Here is a 16,818-nt window from a genome sequence, read left to right on the forward strand (position 1 = left end):
AAGTACACATTAAATTAACAGTTTTCATGACGTTTTGAAATCTTAGGAGAATTGGTGCTCTCCAAACCTAACCTAACCTAACCTAACCTAACTTGACCTAACCTAATCTAACCTACCCTAACCTAACCTACCGGAGGATCCAAAACGTGTTGCTCTCATAACCTGGTATTTAAAAGGTTACTAACCTTCTAAATACCTAACCTGATCGACCTACATTTCTAGTAGTTTATATCTCCGATCTGTTATATTTTTGATCTGTTATATTTCTGGCCTGCTATATCTCTGGACTATTATATCTCTGGTCTGTTATATCTCAAGTCTGTTACATCTCTGGCATGTTATATCTCTAGCCTGTTATATCTCTGGCCTGTTATATCTCTGGCCTGCTATCTCTGGCCTGTTATATCTGTGATCTGTTATATCTCTGGCCTGTTATACATCTGGCATGTTATATTTCTGTCCAGTTATATCTCTGGCCTGTTATATCTCTGCTCTGCTATATTTCTGGCCTGTTATATCTCCGGCCATTTATATATCTGGCCAGTTATATTTCTGGCCAGTTATATCTCTGGCCTGTTATATCTCTGGCCTGTTATATCTCTGGTCTGTTATATCTCTGTTATTTTATATTTCAGGCCAGTTATATCTCTGGCCTGCTATATCTCTGGCCTGTTATATCTCTGATCTGTTATATCTCTGGTCTGTTATATATCTGGCCTGTTATATTTCTGGCCAATTATATCTCTGGCCTGTTTTATCTCTGCTCTGCTATATTTCTGGCCTGTTATATCTCTGGCCTGTTATATTTCTATTCTGTTATATCTCTGGCCAGTTATATATCTGGTCTGTTATATTTCTGGCCTGTTATAACTCTGGTCTGTTATATTTCTGGCGTGTCATATCTCTTGTCTGTTATATCTCTGCCCTGTTATATCTTTAGCCAGTTATATCTTTAGCCAGTTATATCTCTGGCCTGTTATACCTCTGGTCTGTAATATTTCTGGCCTGTCATATGTCTGGTCTGTTATATCTCTGGTCTGTTAAATATCTGCATTGCTATATCTCTGGCCAGTTATATCTCTAGCCTGGTACATCTCTGGTCTGTTATATATCTGGCCTGTTATATCTCTGGTCTGTTACATCTCTAGCATGTTATATCTCTGGTCTGTTATATCAAGAGCCTGATATATCTCTGGTCTGTTATATGTCTGGCCAGTTATATCTCTGGCCTGTTATATCTCTGGTCTGTTATATCTCTGGTCTGTTATAACTCTAACTTGTTATGTCTCTAGCCGGTTAAATTTCTGGTCTGTTATATCTCTGGTCTGTTATATCTATGGTCCGTGAAATCTGAATAGTTATATCTTAGGTCTGCTATATCTTTAACCTGTTATAACTCTGGCCTGTTACATATCAAGACAGCTGTATCTCTGGTCTGTTATATCTCTAACCTGTTAACAATGGCCTTTTATATATCCAGACAGCTATATCTCTGGTCTGTTACATCTCTGGACAGTTATATCTGTGGTCTGTTATATCTCTAACCTGTCATATCTCTGGCCTGTTATATCTCTGGCCAGTTAGATCTTTGGCCGGTTGTATGTATGGTCTGTTTTACTTCTGGCCTGTTATATCTCTGGTCTGTTATATCTCTGGTCTGTTATATCTCTGGTCTGTTATATCTCTGGTCTGTTATATCTCTGGTCTGTTATAACTCTGGTCTGTTATATCTTTGGCCTGTTATGCCTCTGGTCTGTTATATTCCTAGCCTGTTATATTTCTGGTCTGTTATATTTCTGGCCTGTTATATCTCTGGTCAGTTATATTTTAGGCCTGTTATATCTCTGGCCAGTTAGATCTATGGCCGGTTATATCTCTGGTCTGTTTTACTTCTGGCCTCTTATATCTCTGGTCTGTTATATCCCTGGTCTGTTATATCTCTGGTCTGTTATATCTCTGGTCTGTTATATCCCTAATCTCTTATATCTCTGGTCTGTTATATCTCTGGTCTGTTATACCACTGGTCTGTTATGTCTCTGGTCTGTTATATTTCTATCCTGTCATATCTCTGGTCTGTTATATTTCTGCCTGTTATATCTCTGGTCTATTATATCTCTAACCTGTTATATCTCTGGCCTGTTATATCTCTAGCCAGTTATATATCGGGCCAGTTATATCTCTGGCTTGTTATATCTCTGGTCTGTTATATCTCTGGCCTGTTATATCTCTGGTCCGTTAAATCTCTGGTGTGTTATATCTATGGTCTGTTATATATTTTGTTTGTTATATCTCTGTCCTGTTATATCTCTGGTTTGTTATATCTCTATCCTTTTATATCTCTGGTCTGTTATATCTCTGGTCTGTTATATCTCTGGTCTGTTATATCTCTGGTCTGTTATATCTCATGTCTGCTATATCTCTGGGCTGTTATATCTCTGGTCTGTTATATCTTATGTCTGTTATATCTCTGGGCTGTTATATCTCTGGTCTGTTATATCTCTATCTTGTTATATCTCTAACCTGTTATATCTCTGGTCTGTTATATTTATGATCTGTTATACCTCATATCTGTTATATCTCTGGTCTGTTATATCTGTGGTCTGTTATATTACATATCTCTGGTCTGTTATAACTCTGGTCTGTTACATCTCAGATCTGTTATATCTCAGGTCTGTTCTATCTCTGGCCTGTTATATCTATGATCTGTTATATCTCTGGTCTGTTATGTCTCTATCCTGTTATATCTCTGGTCTGTTATATCTCTAACATCTTATATCTCTAACATGTTATACCTCTGGTCTGTTATATCTCTGGTCTGTTATATCTCTTTGGTCTGTTATATGTCTAACCTGTTATATCTCTGGTCTGTTATATCTCTAGTCTGTTAAATTTCTGCGTTGTTATATCTCTGGCCAATTATATCTGTAGAATGTTACATTTCTGGCCTGTTATATATGTGGCCTGTTATATCTTTGGTCTGTTATATCTCTGGCACGTTATATCTCTGATCTGTTATATCTAAGGCCTGTTATATCTCTGGCCTGTTATATCTCTAGCCTGTTATATCTCTGGTCTGTTATATCTCTGGTCTCTTATATCTCTGATCTCATATATATCTGGTGTGTTATATTTCAGGCCAGTTATATCTCTGGCCTGCTATATCTCTGGCATGTTATATCTCTGATCTGTTATATCTCTGGCCTGTTATATATCTGGCATGTTATATTTCTGGCCAGTTATATCTCTGGCCTGTTATATCTCTGTTCAGCTATATTTCTGGCCTGTTATATCTCTGGCTTGTTATATTTCTGGTCTGTTATATCTCTGGCCAGCTATATCTCTGGTCTGTTATATTTATAGCCTGATATATCTCTAGTCTGTTATATTTCTGGCCTGTTATATCTCTTGTCTGCTATATCTCTGCCCTATTAAATCTTTAGCTAGTTATATCTCTGGCCTGTTATATCTCTGTTCTATTATATTTCTGTCCTGTTATATCTCTGGTCTATTATATTTCTGGCTTGTTATATCTCTGGTCTGTTGTATTTCTGGCCTGTCATATCTCTGGTCTGTTATATTTCTGGCTTGTTATATCTCTGATCTGTTATATCTCTGGTCTGTTATATCTTTGGCCAGTTATATCTTTATCCAGTTATATCTCTGGCCTGTTATATCTCTGGTCTATTATATTTCTGGCCTGTTATATCTCTGGTCTGTTATATTTCTGGCCTGTTATATCTCTGGTCTGTTATATTTCTGGCTTGTTATATCTCTGGTCAGTTATATTTCTGGCCTGTTATATCTCTGGTCTGTTATATCTCTGGCCTGTTATATCTCTGGTGTTATATTTTTGGCCTGTTATATATCTGGTCTGTTAAATTTCTACATTCTTATATGTCTGGCCAGTTTTATCTCTAGCCTGTTACATCTCTGGTCTGTTATATATCTGGCCTGTTATATCTCTGTTTTGTTATATCTCTGGCATGATATATGTCTGGTCTGTTATATCTATTCCCTTTTATATCTCTGGTCTGTTATATCTCTGACCTGTTATATCTGTGGTCTGTTGTAACTCTGGTCTGTTATATCTCTGGTCTGTTATATCTGTGGTCTGTTTTATCTCAAGCCTGTTATATCTCTGGTCTGTTATTTCTCTGGTCTGTTATATCTCTAGTCTGTTTTATCTCTGGTCTGTTTATATTTCTTATGCTTGTTATATGTCTGGTCTGTTATATCTTTTGTCTCCTATATCTCTAACCTGTTATGTCTCTAGGCGGTTATATCTCTAACCTGTTATATTTCTGGCCTCTTATATCCCTAACCTGTTATATCTCTGGCCAGTTATATCTGTGGTCTGTTATATCTCAGGCCTGTTATATCTCTGGCCAGTTACATTTCTGGCCAGTTATATCTCTGGTCTGTTTTACTTCTGGCCTGTTTTATCTCTGGTCTGTTATATCTTTGGCCTGTTATGTCACTGGTCTGTTATATTTCTAGCCTTTTATATCTCTGGTCTGTTATATTTCTGGCCTTTAATATCTGGTCTGTTATATCTCTGGTCTGTTATATCTCTGGTCTGTTATATCTTTGGCCTGTTATATGTCTAGCCAGTTATATCTCAGGCCTGTTATATCTCTGGCCTGTTATATCTCTGTTCAGCTATATTTCTGGCCTGTTATATCTCTGGCTTGTTATATTTCTGGTCTGTTATATCTCTGGCCAGCTATATCTCTGGTCTGTTATATTTATAGCCTGATATATCTCTAGTCTGTTATATTTCTGGCCTGTTATATCTCTTGTCTGCTATATCTCTGCCCTATTAAATCTTTAGCTAGTTATATCTCTGGCCTGTTATATCTCTGTTCTATTATATTTCTGTCCTGTTATATCTCTGGCCAATTATATTTCTGGCTTGTTATATCTCTGGTCTGTTGTATTTCTGGCCTGTCATATCTCTGGTCTGTTATATTTCTGGCTTGTTATATCTCTGATCTGTTATATCTCTGGTCTGTTATATCTTTGGCCAGTTATATCTTTATCCAGTTATATCTCTGGCCTGTTATATCTCTGGTCTATTATATTTCTGGCCTGTTATATCTCTGGTCTGTTATATTTCTGGCCTGTTATATCTCTGGTCTGTTATATTTCTGGCTTGTTATATCTCTGGTCAGTTATATTTCTGGCCTGTTATATCTCTGGTCTGTTATATCTCTGGCCTGTTATATCTCTGGTGTTATATTTTTGGCCTGTTATATATCTAGTCTGTTAAATTTCTACATTCTTATATGTCTGGCCAGTTTTATCTCTAGCCTGTTACATCTCTGGTCTGTTATATATCTGGCCTGTTATATCTCTGTTTTGTTATATCTCTGGCATGATATATGTCTGGTCTGTTATATCTATTCCCTTTTATATCTCTGGTCTGTTATATCTCTGACCTGTTATATCTGTGGTCTGTTGTAACTCTGGTCTGTTATATCTCTGGTCTGTTATATCTGTGGTCTGTTTTATCTCAAGCCTGTTATATCTCTGGTCTGTTATTTCTCTGGTCTGTTATATCTCTAGTCTGTTTTATCTCTGGTCTGTTTATATTTCTTATGCTTGTTATATGTCTGGTCTGTTATATCTTTTGTCTCCTATATCTCTAACCTGTTATGTCTCTAGGCGGTTATATCTCTAACCTGTTATATTTCTGGCCTCTTATATCCCTAACCTGTTATATCTCTGGCCAGTTATATCTGTGGTCTGTTATATCTCAGGCCTGTTATATCTCTGGCCAGTTACATTTCTGGCCAGTTATATCTCTGGTCTGTTTTACTTCTGGCCTGTTTTATCTCTGGTCTGTTATATCTTTGGCCTGTTATGTCACTGGTCTGTTATATTTCTAGCCTTTTATATCTCTGGTCTGTTATATTTCTGGCCTTTAATATCTGGTCTGTTATATCGCTGGTCTGTTATATCTCTGGTCTGTTATATCTTTGGCCTGTTATATGTCTAGCCAGTTATATCTCAGGCCTGTTATATCTCTGGCCTGTTATATCTCTGTTCAGCTATATTTCTGGCCTGTTATATCTCTGGCTTGTTATATTTCTGGTCTGTTATATCTCTGGCCAGCTATATCTCTGGTCTGTTATATTTATAGCCTGATATATCTCTAGTCTGTTATATTTCTGGCCTGTTATATCTCTTGTCTGCTATATCTCTGCCCTATTAAATCTTTAGCTAGTTATATCTCTGGCCTGTTATATCTCTGTTCTATTATATTTCTGTCCTGTTATATCTCTGGTCTATTATATTTCTGGCTTGTTATATCTCTGGTCTGTTGTATTTCTGGCCTGTCATATCTCTGGTCTGTTTTATTTCTGGCTTGTTATATCTCTGATCTGTTATATCTCTGGTCTGTTATATCTTTGGCCAGTTATATCTTTATCCAGTTATATCTCTGGCCTGTTATATCTCTGGTCTATTATATTTCTGGCCTGTTATATCTCTGGTCTGTTATATTTCTGGCCTTTTATATCTGGTCTGTTATATCTCTGGTCTGTTATATCTCTGGTCTGTTATATCTTTGGCCTGTTATATGTCTAGCCAGTTATATCTCAGGCCTGTTATATCTCTGGCCAGTTAGATCTCTGGCCTGTTATATCCCTGGTCTGTTTTACTTCTGGCCTCTTATATCTCTGGTCTGTTATATCTCTGGTCTGTTATATCTTTGACCCGTCACGTCTCTGGTCTGTTATATTTCTAGCCTGTTATATCTCTGGTCTGTTATATTTCTGCCTGTAATATTTCTGGTCTCCTATATCTCGAGTCTGTTATATCTCTGGCCTGTTATATCTCTGGCCATCTATATCTCGGGCCAGATATATCTCGGGCCAGTTATATCTCTGGCTTGTTATATCTCTGGTCCGTTAAATCTCTGGTGTGTTATATCTATGGTCTGTTATATCTTTTGTTTGTTATATCTCTAACCTGGTATATCTCTTGCCTGTTATATCTGTATCCTGTTATATCTCAAACCAGTTATATCTCTGGTCTGTTATATATCTCATGTCTGGTATATCTCTGGTCTGTTATATCTCTAATGTGTTATATCTCTGGTCTCTTATATCTCTATCCGGTTATATCTCTAACTTGTTATATCTCTGGTCTGTTATATCTCTGGTCTTTTATACCTCATATCTGTTATTCATCATATCTGCTTTATCTCTGGTCTGTTATATCACATATCTCTGGTCACTTATAACTCTGGCCTGTTATATCTCTGATCTGTTATATCTCAGGTCTGCTTTATCTCTGGGCTGTTATATCTCTGATCTGTTATATCTCTGGTCTGTTATGTCTCTGTCCTGTTATATCTCTGGTCTGTTATATTTCTAATCTGTTATATCTCTAACTTGTTATATCTTTAACCTGTTATATCTATAACCTGTTATATCTCCGGTCTGTTGTATCTCTGGTCTGTTATATCTCAGGTCTGTTATATCCCTCTGGTCTGTTATATCTCTGGTCTGTTATATCTCTGGTCTGTTATATCTTTGGTCAGTTAAATTTCTGCATTGTTATATCTCTGGCCAGTTATATCTCTGGCCTGTTACATCTCTGATCTGTTATATATCTAGCCTCTTATATCTCTGGTCTGTTATATCTCTGGTATGTTATAACTCTGGTCTGTTATATCTTTGGTTTCTTATATCTCTGGTCTCTTATATCTCTGATGTGTTATATTTTAGGCCAGTTATATCTCTGCTCTGCTATGTATCTGGCCTGTTATATCTCCGATCTGTTATATCTCTGGCCTGTCATATATCTGACCTATTATATTTCTGGCCAGTTATATCTCTGGCCTGTTATATCTCTGCTCTGCTATATTTCTGGCCTGTTATATCTCTGGCCTTTTATATCTCTGGCCAGTTACATTTCTGGCCCGTTATATCTCTGACCTGTTATATCTCTGGCCTGGTATATTTCTGGTCAGTTATATCTCTTGTCTGTTATATCTCTGCCCTGTTACATCTTTGGCCAGTTATATCTCTGGCCTGTTATATCTCTGATCTATTACATTTCTGGCCTGTTATATCTCTGATCTGTTATATTTCTGGCCTGTTATATCTCTGGTCTGTTATATTTCTGGCCTGTTATATCTCTGATCTGTTATATTTCTGGCCTGTTATAGCTCTGATCTGTTATATCTCTGGCCTGTTATATCTTTCGCCAGTTATATCTCTGGCCTGTTATATCTCTGTTTATTTATATTTCTGGCCAGTTATATCTCTGGTCTGTTATATCTCTGGTCTGTTAAATTTCTGCATTGTTATATATCTTGTCAGTTATATCTCTAGCCTGTTACATCACTGGTCTGTTATATCTCTGGCATGTTATATCTCTGGTCAGTTATATTAATTGCCTGTTATATCTCTGGTCTGTTATATCTCTCACCTGTTATATTTCTGGTCTGTTGTATCTCTGGTCTGTTATATCTCTGGTCTGTTATATCTCTGGTCTGTTACATCTCTGGTCAGTTATATCTCAAGGTCTTTTATATCTCTACTCTGTTATATCTCTGCTCTGTTATATCTCTTATGCCTGTTATATCTCTGATCTGTTATATCTCTGCTCTGTTATATCTCTGGTCTGTTATATCTTTGGTCTGTTATATCTCTGGTCTGTTATATCTCTGCTCTGTTATATCTCTTATGCCTATTATATATCTGGTCTGTTATATCTCTGAACTGTTATATCTCTGGTCGGTTATATCTCTGCTTGTTATATCTCTTGTCTGTTATATCTCTAATCTGTTATATCTATGGTCCGTTAAATCTCTGGCCAGTTATATCTTTGGTCTGTTATATCTTTAACCTGTTATAGCTCTGGCCTGTGATATATCCAGACAGCTATATCTCTGGTATGTTATATCTCTAACCTGTTATATCTCTGGCCTGTTATATCTCTAATCTGTTATATCTTTGGCCAGTTATATCTGTGGTCTGTTATATCTCTAACCTCTCGCATCTCTAGCCTGTTATATCTCTTGCCAGTTACATCTCAGGCCTGTTATATCTCTGGCCAGTTAGATTTCTGGTCGGTTATATCTCTGGCCTGTTTTATTTCTGGTCTAGTATAGCTCTGGTCTGTTATATCTTTGGCCTGTTATGTCTCTAACCTGTTTCATCTCCAACCTGTTAAATCTCTAACCTGTTATATCTCGGGTCTATTATATCTCTGGTCTCTTATATCTCTGGTCTGTTATATCTCTCTGGTCTGTTATATCTCTAACCTGTTATATCTCTGGTCTGTTAAATCTCTGGTCTGTTAAATCTCTGGTCTGTTAAATTTCTGCACTGTTATACCTTTGGCCAGTTATATCTCTAGCCTGTTATATCTATGGTCTGTTATATATCTGGCCTGTTATATCTCTGGTCTGTTATATCTCTGGAATGTTTTATCTCTGGTCTGTAATATCTATGGCCTGTTATATCTCTGATCTGTTATATCTCTAGCCTGTTATATCTCTGGTCTCTTATATCTCTGGTGTGTTATATTTCAGGCCAGTTATATCCCTGGCCTGCTATAACTCTAGCCTGTTATATCTCTGATTTGTTATATCTCTGGCTTGTTATATATCTGACCTGTTATATCTATGGCCTGTTATATCTCTGCCCTGTTATATTTCTGGTCTGTAATATCTCTGGCCTTTTATATCTCTGGCTAGTTATATTTCTGTCCAGTTATATCTCTGGTCTGTTATATCTCTGCCTTGTTATATTTCTGGTCTGTTATATCTCTGGCCAGTTATACCTCTGGTCTGTTATATTTATGGCCTGTTATATCTCTGGTCTGCTATATCTCTGGCCTGTTATATCTCTGATCTGATATATCTCTCGTCTGTTATGTCTCTATCCTGTAATATCTCTGGTCTGTTATATCTCTAACCTCTTATATCTTTAACCTGTTATATCGCAGGACTGTTATATCTCTAACCTCTTATATCTTTAACCTGTTATATCGCAGGACTGTTATATCCCTTGTGTGTTATATCTCTAACACTGTTATATCTCTGGTCTGTTATGTCTCTGGTCTGCCATATCTCTGGCCTGTTATATCTCTAACCTGTTTTTTCTCTGGTGTGTTATATCTCTAACCTGTTTTTTTCTCTGTTTTGATATATCTCTCGTCTGTTTTATCTCTAGCCTGTTATATCTCTGGTCTGTTTTATCTCTCACATGTTATATCTCTGGTTTGTTATATCTCTATCCTGTTATATCTATGGCCTGTTATATCTCTGGCTTCTTATATCTCTGGCCTGTTATATCTCTAACCCGTTATATCAGTGGCATGTTATATCTCTGGCCTGTTATATCTCTGGCCTGTTATATCTCTGGCCTGTTATGTCTCTAACGTGTTATATCTCAGGCATGTTATATCTCTGGCTTGTTATATCTCTGGCCTGTATATCACTAAACTTTTAAATCTAACCTGCTCTATCTCTAACCCTTTTATATATCATATCTCTGGTTTGTTATATTTCTGTTTTTTTATATCTCTGGTCATTTATATCTCTGATCTGTTATACCACTGGCCTGTTATATCTTTGGCCTGTTATATATCTGGTATGTTATATCTAACCTGTTATATCGCTGGCCAACTATATCTCTGGTCTTTTATATCTCTGGTCTACTATATCTCTGGTCTGTTATATCTGTGGTCTGATATATCTCTGGTCTGTTATATATCTGGTCTTTTATATCTCTGGTCTGTTATATCTCTGGTCTGTTATATTTTACCTGTTATATCGCTAGCCATTTATATCTCTGGTCTATTATGTCTTTGGTCTGTTATATGTCTGGTCTGTTATATCTGTGGTCTGATATATCTCTGGTCTGTTATATCTCTGGTCTGATGCATCTCCGGTATGTTTTATCTCCAACTCGTTATATCTCTGGTCTGTTTTATCTCTGGTCTGTAATATCTTTGGTCTGTTATATCTCTGGTCTGTTATATCTCTGGTCAGTTATATCTCTGGACTGCTATATCTGTAACCTGTTATATCTCTGGTCTGTTATTTCTTTGGTCTGTTGTATCTCTGGTTTGTTATATCTCTAACCTGTTATATCTTTGGTCTGTTAGATCTCTGGTCTGTTATATCTCTGGTCTGTTATATCTCTTGTCTGTTATATCTCTGGTTTGTTATATCTCTGGCCTGTTATATCTCTAGTGTGTTATACCTTTGGTCTGTTAAATCTCATGTTTGTTATATCTCTGGGCTGTTATATCTCTGGGCTGTTATATCTCTGATCTGTTATATCTCAATACTGTTATATCTCTAACCTGTTATATCTCTGGTCTGTTATATCTCTTGGCAGTTATATCTCACATCAGTTATATCTCTGGTCTGTTATATCTGTGGCCTGTTATATCACATATCTCTGGGCTCTTAAAACTCTGGCCTGTTATATCTCTGATCTCTTATATATCTGGTCTGTTATATTTCTGGCCTTTTATATCTCTGATCTGTTATATCTCTGGTCTGTTATGTCTCTATCCTGTTATATCTCAGGTCTGTTATATCTCTAACCTGTTATATTTCTATCCTGTTATATCTCTAACTTATTATATCTCGGGTCTGTTATATCTCTGGTCTGTTATATATCTGTTCTGTTATATCTCTAACCTGCTATATCTCTTGTCTGTTATATCTCTAACCTGTTATATCGCAGGACTGTTATATCCCTTTTGTGTTATACCTCTAACCTGTTATATCTCTGGTCTGTTATATCTCGGGTCTGTTATATCTCGGGTCTGTTATATCTCTGGTCTGCCATATCTTTGGGCTGTTATATCTCTAACCTGTTATTTCTCTTGTGTGTTATATCTCTAACCTGTTATTTCTCTGTTCTAGTATATCTCTGGTCTGTTATATCTCTGGCCTGTTATATCTGTGCTCTGTTTTATCTCTCGCATGTTATATCTCTGGTTTGTTATATCTCTATCCTGTTATTTTTATGGCCTGTTAAATCTCTGGCTTTTTATATATCTCTGGCCTGTTATATATCTAACCTGTTATATCAGTGGCATGTTATATCTCTGGCCTGTTATATCTCTAGCCTGTTTTATCTCTAACGTGTTATACCTCAGGCATGTTATATCTCTGGCCTGTTATATCTCTGGCCTGTTATATCTTTAAACTTTTAAATCTAACCTGCTATATCTCTATCTCTGTTATATATCATATCTCTGGTCTGTTATATTTCTGGTCTTTTATATCTCTGGCCTGTTATATCTCTGATCTGTTATACCACTGGCCTTTTATATCCTTGGCCTGTTATATATCTGGTCTGCTATATCAAACCTGTTATATCGCTGGCCAACTATATCTATGGTCAATTATATTTCTGGTCTATTATATCTGTGGTCTGTTACATCTGTGGTCTGATATATCTTTGGTCTGTTATATCTCTGGTCTTTTATATCTCTTGTCTGCTATATCTCTAGTCTGTTATATCTCTTGTCTGTTATATCTCAGGTCTGTTATATCTCTGGTGTATTATATCTCTGACCTGTTATAACTCTGGTCTCTTATATCTCTGGTCTGTTATATCTCTAACCTGTTATATCTTTGGTCTGTATGATCTCTGGTCTGTTATATCTCTGGTTTGTTATATCTCTGGTTTGTTATATCTCTGGCCTATTATAACTCCGGCCTGTTATGTCTCTGGCATATTATATGTCTGGTCTGTTATATCTCTAACCTGTTACATCTCTGATCTGTTATATCTCTGGTCGGTTATATCTCTCGCAAATTATATGTCTGGTCAGTTATATCTCTTGTTTGTTATATCTTTGGTCAGTTATATCTCTGGCCTGTTATAACTCCGGCCTGTTATATCTCTGGTCTCTTATATCTCTACCCTGTTATACCTCTAACCTGTTATATCTCTGGTCTGTTATATCTCTTGGCTGTTATATCTCATATCAGTTCTGATCATATCAGTTATATCTCTGGTCTGTTATATCTGTGGCCTGTTATATCATATATATCTGGGCTGTTATAACTCTGGCCTGTTATATCTCTGATCTCTTATATCTCTGGTCTGTTTTATCTCTGGCCTGTTATATCTCTGATCTGTTATATCTCTGGTCTGTTATGTCTCTATCCTGTTACATCTCTAGTCTGTTATATCTCTAACCTGTTATATTTCTAACCTGTTATCTCTCTAACCTGTTATATGTCGGGTCTGTTATATATCTGGTCTGTTATATCTCTAACCGGTTATATCTCTGGTCTGTTATATTTCTAACCTGTTATATCGCAGGACTGTTATATCCCTTTTGTGTTATATCTCTAACCTGTTATATCTCTGGTCTGTTATATCTCTGGTCTGTTATATCTCTGGCCTGTTATATCTCTGGTATGTCATATCTTTGGCCTGTTATATCTCTAACCTGTTATTTCTCTGGTGTGTTATATCTCTAACCTGTTATTTCTCAGTTCTGGTAAATCTCTCGTCCGTTATATCTCTGGCCTGCTATATCTCTGGTCTGATTTATCTCTCGCATGTTATATCTCTGGTTTGTTATATCTATGGCCTGTTATATCTCTGGGTTGTTATATCTCTGGCCTGTTATATCTCTAACCTGTTATATCAGTGGCATGTTATATCTCTGGCCTGTTATATCTCTGGCCTGTTATATCTCTAACGTGTTATATCTCAGGCATGTTATATCTCTGGCCTGTTATATCTCAGGCCTTTTATATCTCTAAACTTTTAAATCTAACCTGCTGTATCTCTAATCCTGTTATATATCATATATCTAATCCTGTTATATATCATATCTCTAATCCTGTTATATATCATATCTCTGTTCTGTTATATTTCTGGTCTTTTATATCTCTGGCCTGTTATATCTCTGATCTGTTATACCACTGGCCTGTTATATCTTTGGCCTGTTATATATCTGGTCTGTTATATCTAACCTGATATATCGCTGGCCAACTATATCTCTGTTCTATTATATCTTTGGTCTATTATATCTGTGGTCTGTTATATCTGTGGTCTGATATATCTCGTGTCTGTTATATCTCTGGTCTGTTATGTCTTACCTTTTGTATCGCTTGCCATTTATATCTCTGGTCTATTATGCCTTTGGTCTTATATATGTCTGATCTGTTATATCTGTGGTCTGATATATCTCTGGTCTGTTATATCTCTGGTCTGATATATCTCCGGTATGTTATATCTCCAACTCGTTATATCTCTGTTCTGTTTTATCTCTGGTCAGTTATATCTCTGGACTGTTATATCTCTAAATTGTTATATCTCTGGTCTGTTATATCTATGTTCTGTTATATCTGTTCTGTTATATCTCTGGTTTGTTATATCTCTGGTCCAGTATATTTCTGGCCTATTATATCTTAAACCTTTATTTCTCTGGTTTGTTATATCCCTGATCTGTGATATCTCTAGTCTGTTATATCTCTTGTCTGTTATATCTCAGGTCTGTTATATCTGTGGTGTTTTATATCTCTGACTTGTTATAACTCTGGTGTGTTATATCTCTGGTCTGTTATATCTCTAACCTGGTATATCTTTGGTCTGTTAGATCTCTGGTCTGTTATATCTCTGGTCTGTTATATCTCTTGTATGTTATATCTCTGGTCTGTTATATCTCTGGTTTGTTATATATCTGGCCTGTTATAACTCCGGCCTGTTATATCTCTGGTCTGTTATATCTCCAACCTGTTACATCTCTGGTCCGTTATATCTCTGGCAAATTATATGTTTGGTCTGTTATATCTCTGGTCAGTTATATCTTTGGTTTGTTATATCCCTGGCCTGTTATAACTCCTGCCTGTTAAATCTCTGGTTTGTTATATCTCTAACCTGTTACATCTCTGGTCTGTTATATCTCTGGTCTGTTATATCTCTATCCTGTTACATCTCTGGTCTGTTATATCTCTGGTCTGTTATATCTCTGGTCTGATATATCTCTGGTCTGTTATACCTCTGGTCTTTTATATCTCTGGTCTGTTATATCTCTGGTCTATTATATCTCTGTCCTGTTATATCTCTGACCTGTTATATCTCTGATCTGCTATATCTCCGGCCTGTTATATCCCTGGCCTGTTATATATCTAACCTGTTATATCTCTGTATTAACGTAAAGGTTTTTTGTTTAGTTGTGTGTTTAATATATACATAGAAATACATGAGTGGCAGGTAATGTTTTTAGAGGCGCCAGTCTTTCTGCCTAAAAGTCACACCTCTAAGGTGTTAATGACCACTAAGTGACCAAGGTCAGGTCGTGTGAAGTTGACATGGTTTCTGCTAAGCTCATAAATTTAGCCACGTAGACAGATGGGTCCTTCAAACAAGCCGCCAGTTTAATATGTGGCTTGTAAGAGTGCCTGGGGCTATCTACTTGTGGGCAGAGTTAGCTAGTTGGTCCCCAAAAATACTCAGGGTTAGGCTGTCGGCCGGACGGGGGGTGACCCTGCCTGTCAACTAGAGACCATCACTCCCCCCCCCCCCCATCTCCTCTCTATTCAGCTTAGGCTCAGCCCTCGGTGAGTGAACATTAAGGTGACTTACTCGTGTTTACTAGTGTTGTGTAACTGTCAGGGGCGGACGGCTGTAGTGGTCTCGAATTCTTGTCTAATGATTCACTTTGGATAATAATAGTGAACCTTCAGTTTGATTGCTTGAATTATGATATCTATCCTGATAAATATACCTGATGAATTTATTGAGAAAAATGCACTTGGTTCACTTTACTTGTAATCTGATTTTAATTGTTCCTAGATCTGGGATTTTTGGATACAATATGCACACTAGAGTGTAGTGTACTCTTGAGACTATTGACTTAAAGATTTTGTATGGAACATGATTCCAGTTGACACATGTTAATAACACCTTTGCTAATGTTGTGATACAGATAAGTTCTATTCCTTGTCTTGTATGTAATAAACTAGAATGGAGGGTGGCAGCTGTTGCAACTTCTATTTATCTTCCCTTTTACCTCTACCTCTACCACTACTTCCTACTCACTCCCCACTCCCTCTCCTCTCCATCCACCTCACTTCCACTTTCCCTTTCACCTGAAAACCCTCCTTACTCCTCCCACCTACCCCTCCCTCCTCTCTACCTCCCTCACCCCAATCCCCTCACTAATTACTTCATTATTCATCTCTTTCCCTTTTTTTTTATGCATTCGTGGCAGGGAAGTGTTTTAGAGTTCTCTAGAGTTTGGGGGTAGCTGACCAAGTTACAATGTATTGTGGTCGTGATACCTAGGTAATCAAATATCTAGGTCACAAGGTGTTGAACTGGAGAGGTTGCAGTAAGAACTTTGGGGAAACTCTAGAATAGTTAACTGGGGGGAGGGATAATGGACAAAAGAGAGCTATTTCCCTCAGCCCCCGTTACATCTCTGGTCTGTTATATCTCTGGCCTCTTATATCTCTGGTCTGTTATATCTCTGGCCTGTTATATCTCTGGTCTGTTATATCTCTGGTCTATAATATCTCTGGTCTGTTATATCTCAGGGTTGATCAACATAGAATCATACCGCTCTTCCTCAGATCCTTAAAAAACAGCAATGTTTCTCTGTCACTGTGTCCTGCACGTTATATTAACTGTAAATGTAAATGGGAGACTTTTACACGCTGGTAAATGTAAGATTGTTATTAATACAGTCAAATGGACGTCATTCGGTCACAAGAAAATAGAGTATTATTTTTTAAGTAGTAAAAATTGAGATTTGAACTTATATACTAAAGAGAATACTATTGATTTACTTACAAATTTTATTATTGTTTAA

At 36.8% G+C, this 16,818-nt stretch overlaps 1 protein-coding gene across 1 annotated transcript in view; it reads left to right on the forward strand.

The window, feature by feature from the left end:
• The window catches only part of LOC138370448 (NADH-ubiquinone oxidoreductase chain 5-like), a 48,741-nt gene extending 33,759 nt beyond the window's left edge, over positions 1–14,982 (forward strand). Inside the window, exons 4-28 of the mRNA XM_069334817.1 lie at positions 351–603; positions 1,085–1,243; positions 1,481–1,687; positions 1,832–2,023; positions 2,152–2,262; positions 3,136–3,343; positions 4,274–4,416; positions 4,608–4,734; positions 5,665–5,807; positions 5,999–6,125; positions 6,419–6,555; positions 7,024–7,331; positions 7,476–7,541; positions 7,734–7,973; positions 8,177–8,293; positions 8,395–8,632; positions 8,975–9,081; positions 10,800–11,006; positions 11,364–11,557; positions 11,900–11,973; positions 12,493–12,651; positions 12,849–13,002; positions 13,314–13,409; positions 14,281–14,369; positions 14,602–14,982. Coding sequence (XP_069190918.1) covers positions 351–603; positions 1,085–1,243; positions 1,481–1,687; positions 1,832–2,023; positions 2,152–2,262; positions 3,136–3,343; positions 4,274–4,416; positions 4,608–4,734; positions 5,665–5,807; positions 5,999–6,125; positions 6,419–6,555; positions 7,024–7,331; positions 7,476–7,541; positions 7,734–7,973; positions 8,177–8,293; positions 8,395–8,632; positions 8,975–9,081; positions 10,800–11,006; positions 11,364–11,557; positions 11,900–11,973; positions 12,493–12,651; positions 12,849–13,002; positions 13,314–13,409; positions 14,281–14,369; positions 14,602–14,982 — 4,237 coding nt within the window. The remainder of the gene's footprint in view (positions 1–350; positions 604–1,084; positions 1,244–1,480; positions 1,688–1,831; positions 2,024–2,151; positions 2,263–3,135; positions 3,344–4,273; positions 4,417–4,607; positions 4,735–5,664; positions 5,808–5,998; positions 6,126–6,418; positions 6,556–7,023; positions 7,332–7,475; positions 7,542–7,733; positions 7,974–8,176; positions 8,294–8,394; positions 8,633–8,974; positions 9,082–10,799; positions 11,007–11,363; positions 11,558–11,899; positions 11,974–12,492; positions 12,652–12,848; positions 13,003–13,313; positions 13,410–14,280; positions 14,370–14,601) is intronic.
• The last annotated feature ends 1,836 nt before the right edge of the window (positions 14,983–16,818 follow it).

The sequence above is a fragment of the Procambarus clarkii genome, chromosome 32 (assembly GCF_040958095.1).
Source record: "Procambarus clarkii isolate CNS0578487 chromosome 32, FALCON_Pclarkii_2.0, whole genome shotgun sequence".
Classification (NCBI taxonomy): Eukaryota; Metazoa; Arthropoda; class Malacostraca; order Decapoda; family Cambaridae; genus Procambarus; species Procambarus clarkii.